Source organism: Raphanus sativus, unplaced genomic scaffold, assembly GCF_000801105.2.
Source record: "Raphanus sativus cultivar WK10039 unplaced genomic scaffold, ASM80110v3 Scaffold2231, whole genome shotgun sequence".
Lineage (NCBI taxonomy): Eukaryota > Viridiplantae > Streptophyta > Magnoliopsida > Brassicales > Brassicaceae > Raphanus > Raphanus sativus.
The window spans coordinates 1-8,638 of record NW_026617540.1 but is presented as its reverse complement, the minus strand read 5'-3'; the positions used below and the strand labels follow the sequence as shown (position 1 = coordinate 8,638).

Sequence of the window (8,638 nt, the reverse complement as noted above, 5' to 3'; positions counted from 1 at the left end):
TTTTTGCCAATAACCCATACAATGAGATTAAGTTTAGCCGATAGAAAAGTTGTTCGAAGAATCATCTTTATCCTACTCCTACCATACATGGGAGAAACGCCTTGGTACCTAGTCTCATTTTCAAGAGAATCTGCATGAAAGAAAATTAATATGGTGAAAGCAAACATCCCTCTCACTACGAAGTTAATTTAACCTTTACTAGTACTCGAAATGAAGTCACTGAAATGATCATATGAAAAGATCGATCCAATATATAAACTCAACCTAAAATTCGGAGTTGATAATGTGTTTAATTAACATGAAAATTTATCGGACTGTCAAATGCTTTAGATATATCGATCTTCATGACACACTGTGAAAAACATTTCTTTGTGGCAATCTTTAGCAAGCTCCTTATCTATAATTTGCCAAATGAACCTTGGCAACAACATCTCGAGGAAATTTGGAAAATTCCAAAGATTTTGGAGATGAATTTGTACATAAATATAAGACATTGCACATAAGTAAAGACAATGATATTTCTTCTCTTATTCGTTTCTTTCTTCAGAATCAAGAGTGGCCCTGAAGATAACCAAATGAAACATTGGAATAGGGCTTTTAATTTTTTTTTTGAAAAATTTATATTAAAAAAGCTTCTAAATTTATGAAATTTGTTTTTTGTTAAAATCTTTAATAAAATGTTTCAGGCCGCCTGTTCAGAATCATAGACAATATTGTTGAATTTCATCCATTTGGAAAAAGCATTTTATCGAAGAACATCATTTAACGAACCAGCATAAGTGGTCTGGAGAAATTATGAAAAATCATATATATAATGAGACATTTTCTTCTCTTCTTAAGGTGTCCACATCAGATTTTAATAAATATTTGTGGGATCCATCTTTATATTTTTGTTTTAAAATAGTATGTATTCATATGAATATCACTAAATATCACTTAGTGCAGTGGTTTATGTATCATTAAAGAAGCTCATAACCCGGGTTCGAATGGAGAACGTATGCGTTTTGTATTTTTTTATAATTAAATTTAATGAAAGGTAATTATGATTTTTACAAGTCGTCTTCTTCTTTATACTTTTAGACTTTCTGCAATATTGACTCCGACAGCTCATAATTTTTCAAGAGTTATACATCAGTTTCTTCGCTTTTGCCATTTTCATGAAAACTTCATGAATTTTTAAATATACTACTCGATTATAGGATGAAATGAATGAAAATTAAGTTTTTAAGAATTTCGGTTTTTGGACTGAGTCAGTTTAAATCGTCATCGTTGGTGTCCGAATTACGTTTTCCGGTGATTTTACAGCCCTCGGCAGTGAGTTATCGAACGTGATTATGTAATGAAATAATGATTGTTGGGTCATTTTAAATTAACTTGCGGCCTATGGCACTCAGTTTCTACATAACCTTTAAAAGGTGAGGCTGATGCGTCAGACATACCCAAAAAGCTTCCTAATCGTCTATTCTTTTGCACTGTCTTTGAATATGGCATAGGGTTTTCCCACTTTGTCGCTTAGCTCTCACATCCAATGATAAACCATTACATTCTAAACCGTTCTATTTAGTGTCACATATCATTGAAACTCCTTAAATTGATATAATTTCATAGTCCTACTGAAAACTTGATTAGTATAACTTTTCTATGTTCTTTGTTCTATTTTCTGAAGTTGTCCGCTGAGACCTGTACGCCATGGAGGGATTCACTAATTTCTCATACTTCAAATTTGAATTAGAACACACTGGTAGTTTCAAGGAGGAGGCGAACAAAATTGTTTACACAGCTGATAACTACAGGAAAACCAATGAAAAAGAAACACAATTTTTTGGACGGACCGAGAGAGTTCGCATAGATCTGAGAGGAGTTCATGGAGATTCATTTTTTATTTCTGTTAAAAAATCTCGCCTTGACTATTTTTCTGGGTATGTATATATTATTGCGCTATGTTTAATAAAGGGTTTTACTATTGTGTGGGGTTTCTAAATTGAGATAGATTATTATTTTCTTATATTTACACAGGTTGCAGATTTACTGGATAGCTAATGAGGATGTCAATTAGTCATCGTATCAGATGTTGAATCTGAGTGGATATATGGTCTATATCTAACATATTCTTGAAAAAAAATGTTGCTAGATTTCGAATTCATGAACACAAATCGAAAGTTCTTTTAGACATTCACGACCCCGCGCAAGCGCGGGGCTATATCGCTAGTGCTCCCAAATGGCTCACCCCTAAAGAGTTTTATGGAGAAAACGGGTTAAATTGACGTAAATATAATATATGGAGGCAATTACATAAACATTAACGAAAAATAAGGACCTGCTTTTGTAAATTCTATAAACTCTTTTTCTTTCTGCAGATTCCAGAATTTGGGGGTAAATGCTTTTCATTAGCAGAGAGAGACTTGAAGAAGGGTTTATTCTCCTCCTCCTTCGCACTGATCTGATCCAAGAAGAACGGTTATGTGAAAGCTTCGGATAATTTCTCGTTGGATCGAACCGTCGGCTTATAGATCTCGAATCAGATCATTGACACGAAATCGATTTCGCGTGTTGAGCCCTAATGGAATCGCCTGCAAGTTCTGATGCAACTGCGTCTCATTCGGTACGCGTTTCAATTCTCCACAGCTTTTCCCCCGATGCTTCCTCTTGTTGATTGCTTGAAAATTGATAAGAACGCTGGAGTATTGTTCATTGTTGCTAGTGTATACGATATGATTGTTCTCTTTGTTGTTTGTGATTGCAGCCGAGTGTATCTGTTCTTTTAGATGCTCTTGAGCAGTCTGTATCTACGCCCAGTATCGCAAACGGTCTTTCACAGCGACTGTTCCGCTCGTTGCAGCTTTCAAATGAAAATAAAGTTTCTTTCAAGGCATTGAACGGACCTTGTCGTGTGCTCAGATTGGCTTGCACTCAAGCCAGGGAAAGTAGGAAGTCTGCGTGTGTTGACGATTTACTAGAGAGTAGTGACAGTGGAGTACTAGTTGATGATTCACTTCATAAGAAGTCTCAAACAGAGGATTGCTGGTTTGAATGCGTGGAAACATGCATTGGGATTTTCTCAGAGTTTTTCTCCTCAACGGATGATGCAAAAGCGTATGTTTTGCGGAGCTCTGTTTGTGTCGATTGCCTTTTTGAGCTGTTTTGGGAGAAGGCCGTTAGGAACAATGTGATGAAACACATTATTGATCTCATGAAGGTATTTCTTTTCAAACTAGTAGTTGTAAGTCTTTACTATACTTCTATTGATCTTTTAGCCTGTTAAGGAGCATGAAAAATATTTTTTTTATCCAAATTTTCAGATCAAGCCTCTGTGTGAGGAAGACAAAACAGCAAAATTACAAGTGTGTTCCAAATATCTAGAAACATTCACTCAAGTGAAGGAAAGAGAAAATGATTTCGTTGACTTATCTGTTGATCTATTGGTCGGTATGAGGGACTTGATCAAAACTGACTCGAGGGTATGAACCTAAGTTTGTTACTTAGTGCTTGTAACTTTAGTTGGACATCATCTTTATTTTTTTCTAATTTTTGTCTTCTATTGTTTCTTCCCTTCAGTATTACCAAGCCCTGTTTCGTGATGGGGAGTGTTTCTTACACATCGTGTCTCTGTTAAATGGTAACCTCGATGAAGCAAATGGAGAGAAGTTGGTGCTAAATGTCCTCCAAACGCTAACATCTCTGCTTGCAAATAACGACGCCTCAAAGGTGACTCTTCCGTTCTTTTGCTTTTCACCTTAGGATTCGTAAAATAACATGGGGTTGGTGGATGTATTTGATTTTTCTAGCATATTTAGCGACATGTTTATTTTGTAAGAATTCCTCAGTTTCATGATCGGACCTCTTTGTAGATAAGGCTTTTCTCTGGTGATTTTTATTTAACTTGATTTGGGACTCTAGCAGTGGTGAAAGAAATCCATGAAAAACTTGGATCTAAATTAGTCATATAGTAGAACAAAAGACAGATGTTTATTCTATCGTTTAGGAAATCTTTCTGAGTTAAGTTGGACCTAAAGATTACTTGCACTAGTATAATTTGTTTTTGGCACTGCTTCCTGTTGTTGCCTGCAGTTTGCTTTCAAAGCCCTTGCTGGTAAGGGCTATCAGACACTGCAAAGCTTATTGCTGGATTTCTTCCAATGGCAACCTACCCAAAGACTCCTAGATGCTCTACTTGACATGCTTGTTGATGGCAGATTTGATGATAAAGGCAGTGCTCTTATAAAGGTGATGATGCCGTTTTGTTGTTACTTTGCCAGTTATATAGTCTCTTTTTTATTTATTCCTAGTAATGGCGGCTAATTCTTACTGCCATGTTTCCAATTTTTTTTCCCTATTCAGAATGAAGATGTTATCATACTTTACTTAAATGTACTTCAGAAGGTTGGTGCTATTCATGTTATTTGGATTATTCTTTTACTAAATTCTGGGTTTGGGATATATCTTTACTCTGGATGTTTATGATTTGGCAGAGCAGCGAGTCTTTGCAGTGTTATGGGCTAAATTTGTTTCAGCAACTCCTTAGGGATTCCATATCAAATCGTGCTTCATGTGTTCGGGCAGGAATGCTCAACCTTCTTCTCCATTGGTTTTCTCTGGAAGATGCTGAGAGTGTTATCTTGAAAATAACACAGCTAACTCGGACAATTGGTGGCCACAGTATTTCTGGGAAGGATATTCGTAAGATCTTTGCTCTTCTCCGGAGTGAAAGAGTGGGTAACCAACAGAAATACCGCTCACTGTTATTGGCTTGTTTGTTGTCAATGCTGAATGAGAAAGGACCAACAGGCTTTTTTGACATGAACGGGGTTGATTCTGTAAGTGCTTTTCCCTCTGTGGAAGTTTATATGCATAAAATATGCGTGTTATCGTACTGCTACAATTTATTTTAGCTTTTCTCGGTGAAATCAGTTTCCAGTGTTCAATGAACGGTGCTGTAACTGTATTTTGAACATGCCGCAAGTTTAATTGGTTAGAGTTTAGACATCGTGGAGGCTATGTGAGGTGGAAAGCTTTTGAATTTTTGAAACCAAGACAAATTTAATTGGTTAAAGTTTAGACATCGTGGGGGCTATGTGAGGTTGAAATCTTTTGAATTTTGATACCAAGAAATGGTGGTAATCTGTCGGAGATATTCATTTTAAAGTATTGCAATTTTATTGGTGAGTAGACAAACTCTGGCTATTTCTTACTCTTACGTCTTACCTTTTTTGTAAATTATTTTCGTCTGCAGGGCATTGTGATCAGAACACCTGTTCAGTGGCCTATGAATAAGGGGTTTTCCTTCTGCTGTTGGCTTAGGGTAGAAAGCTTTCGTGGAGATGGAAAAATGGGTATCTTCAGTTTTATGTCAAAAAATGGGAAGGGCTGCTTTGCCGCTGTTGGGAACGATGGATTGTCTTATGTTGTAAGACAAACGACATGACTTCTCTGTTTCTTTTTCATTATTTCTAATTTCTTATGACGCCCCCGCCTTAATGCAAGTTTTTCTTTTTCTTTTTCAGTCACTGAATCTGAAACGGCAATGTGTAAATGTGCACACCAACTTGGTCAGTAAGAAGTGGCATTTTATTTGTGTTTCCCACAGTATTGGAAGAGCTTTCTGGGGTGGTAGCCTCCTGAGGTGTTATGTTGATGGGGAGCTCGTATCATCTGAAAGATGCAGGTGATTCCAGATATATATTTTTGTACCAATTTGATTAAAGGCTCGGTTTAACATCGTTAGAAATATTGACTAGTCACATTGAGTATATTTGGGTGCTCTATTTTATCTGGCCAGTTCTTGATTTCGTCATTTTTGTTTCAGTTATCCAAAAGTTACTGATGTACTTACCAGTTGCTTCATTGGTACAAGTATCACGTTGCCACATATCCAAGATAACGAAGGCCTGGAATCCATCCGAGACGTGTTCCCATTTTTTGGCCAGATCGGTCCAATTTACTTGTTTAATGATGCCTTGTCTTCGGATCAAGTTCAGGCCATCTATTCGCTAGGACCATGCTATATGTATGCATTCTTAGAGAATGAGATGACTGGTCCCTTTTCTGATAGTCCATTTCCTAGTGGTATCCTTGATGGAAAAGATGGGCTTGCATCTAAGGTTTCCTTTGGACTCAATGCACAGGTCATACACCTCTTAAAGTACTTCTATTCTATCCATTTATGCCAATTTTAATAAGAACTTTCTGTTTCCAATGTAATTTAAAAAAACTTTCCTTCTCTACTTCTAGGCGAGTGATGGTAGGAGATTGTTTAATGTCTCTCGGGTGTCAGATCATTTACAAGATAGGCTCGTATTTGAGGCTGATATTATGGTTGGCACTCAGCTATGTTCGCGGCGCTTGCTCCAGCAGATAATTTACTGTGTCGGAGGGATATCTGTTTTTTTCCCTTTGATTACACAAACTGATAGATGTGAAAGTGAAGCACTTCAAGAGGAAACTTCATCAATACCTGCTCCAGAAGAGCGTATGACAGCAGAAGTTATTGAACTTATTGCTTCTGTCTTGGATGAAAATCCAGGAAATCAGCAACAGATGCATCTTCTCTCTGGATTCCCCATACTAGGATTTTTGTTACAGTCTATTCAACCGAAGCAACTCAATCTAGAAACACTTTCATCCTTGAAACACCTATTCAATGTTATTTCAGGATCTGGTACGTGTTGTGAGTGCATCATTTTGATATTCTGCAGCTTTATTGCATCAATTCTCGTACTATAGATCGCAGTTGTTTTTGCATGAAGTGGAAACATTTTTCTAATTATGTTTCGACTCTTTTAACGTTCCAATGGGTATTCTTCATACACTGTTCTCTGAATCTTGCACATTTAGTCAGATTCTTTCCTTTTTTTCGCTAATTCAGTATTAGTTTATAAATCAGGAGCTGATAAATTTTAAACTTCTTGTTATATTTTTCTATCTCTATCCAGGGTTTGCTGAGCAGCTTGTGGAGGATGCTATATCAAGCATTTTCCTTAATCCTCACATTTGGATCCGTGCAACCTATAATGTGCAGCGTGAACTTTACATGTTTCTCATTCAACAGCTGGATAATGATCCGCGACTTCTGGGAAGCCTTTGTCGACTCCCAAGAGTTATTGACATAGTATGGAACTTTTACTGGGAATCGGAGAGATACCGTTCTGCTAAAGGAAGCAAGCCTCTTATGCAACCAGCAAGAACTATTGCAGAAAGACCAAGTAGAGACGAAATTCATAAAATTCGTCTCCTTTTACTGAGCCTAGGTGAAATGAGCCTGAGGCATGTCATCCACTATAAAATTCACCTTTTCAGTCATCTATATTTTATACACCTTTTCTGTAGCGTAAAATACATGATATGATAAACTTTTGTTATACTCAAGTCGTTACTCTCAGTTTTATTCCAACTTTTCATCCGCACGTATTTCAGGCAGAATATCACATCAGGGGACGTAAAAGCTTTGATAGCATTTTTCGAGACATGCCAGGATGTAGCATGCATCGAAGATGTTCTGCATATGGTTATTCGTGCAATTTCTCAAACATCAGTCCTTGCTTCTTTTCTTGAACAAGTCAATCTTATTGGTGGATGCCACATTTTCGTCAATCTTCTTCAGAGGTAAGTTTTTGTTATCCTACCAGTTTTTATATTTGTCGTGGTTGATTAGGACATGTGATTTCAATTTCTCAAATATACATGAATCTTGCAAATGTGGGTGGGTCTACTGTTTTCTGCATAGCCGTCGTTGTTTTCATCCTACCGAACAAGGGGCTTTGTTGTACATCAATGTATTGATTCAGTTGAAACATATAGTTCATTTGCAGCAATAGATTCTCCTCTCTTATGCATGTTAACAGATTGTAAAACTGACAGGAACTTCAATCATTTGATAGAGCAAAGGCTCAAACATCATCTGTTCATGTTTCTGTTTTGTTTTGAAACAAGTTATGTACTTGCTAAGCGTCAAAGTATTGTTGAAAATAATGGGGGCTGGTGAATTAAAGTGTAGACTACTGTAAGCCCTAATACCCTTACATAACAAAAGATCCTCCTTGCGTTTGTCATTCGGTAAATTTATTGAGGTGGTTTGTTCCTGCTATAGTCCTGGATAAAGATAAGTTTTTTCTGTTGGCATCTGCGTCTCTCTTGCAATGTTTTGTCCATGGTTTGTGTTGAACATAACTAATAGTTTGGCATTAGACTAGATCAGGGAGAACATTTTCCTCTATTTTATGAGGCATAAAGAATCTTGCTCAGCTATCTACACATTGTGGGTTTGGCAGGGATTACGAGCCGATAAGGTTACTGAGCTTGCAGTTCCTTGGAAGGCTTCTTTATGATGTACCTTCAGAGAAAAAAGGACCTAGATTTTTCACTCTTCCCGTTGGAAGAACTAAATTTCTTTCACAAGGGAATAAGAAAATTGGTGGTAGAACGCAACCAATTTTTGTTGCCATGTCTGATAGACTGTTCCAATATCCTCAGACAGATAACTTGCGTGCAACCTTGTTCGATGTTCTTCTTGGTGGTGCCAGCCCCAAACAGGTATCAATTCAAGAGTGCTGATTTTAATCGGTTTTCCTACTCAATTTTTTTTGTACAAACTTCCTTAAATATTTTGTTGGAAATCATTGGAGATTTTTTTCCTTGTAGGTTC

At 37.0% G+C, this 8,638-nt stretch overlaps 1 protein-coding gene across 1 annotated transcript; it reads left to right on the top strand.

Annotated features, from left to right (window-relative positions):
• The first annotated feature begins 2,375 nt into the window (after positions 1 to 2,375).
• LOC108835495 (BEACH domain-containing protein B) lies at positions 2,376 to 8,571 on the top strand. The gene is made up of 14 exons (XM_056999976.1): positions 2,376 to 2,602; positions 2,744 to 3,196; positions 3,300 to 3,458; positions 3,556 to 3,705; positions 4,069 to 4,224; positions 4,339 to 4,380; positions 4,470 to 4,814; positions 5,231 to 5,404; positions 5,502 to 5,662; positions 5,804 to 6,122; positions 6,229 to 6,655; positions 6,930 to 7,264; positions 7,415 to 7,599; positions 8,265 to 8,571. Exons 1-14 carry the CDS (start codon positions 2,561 to 2,563, stop codon positions 8,545 to 8,547), a joined length of 3,231 nt encoding a protein of 1,076 aa, XP_056855956.1. The 5' UTR covers positions 2,376 to 2,560; the 3' UTR covers positions 8,548 to 8,571.
• The last annotated feature ends 67 nt before the right edge of the window (positions 8,572 to 8,638 follow it).

Coding starts and splice junctions, on each gene's coding strand:
- LOC108835495 (XM_056999976.1), top strand. CDS start 2,561: ATGGAATCGCCTGCAAGTTCTGATGCAACTGCGTCTCATTCG. Junction 5,663..5,803: donor GTATCATCTGAAAGATGCAG/GTGATTCCAGAT, acceptor TTTTTGTTTCAG/TTATCCAAAAGTTACTGATG. Junction 6,123..6,228: donor CCTTTGGACTCAATGCACAG/GTCATACACCTC, acceptor CTCTACTTCTAG/GCGAGTGATGGTAGGAGATT.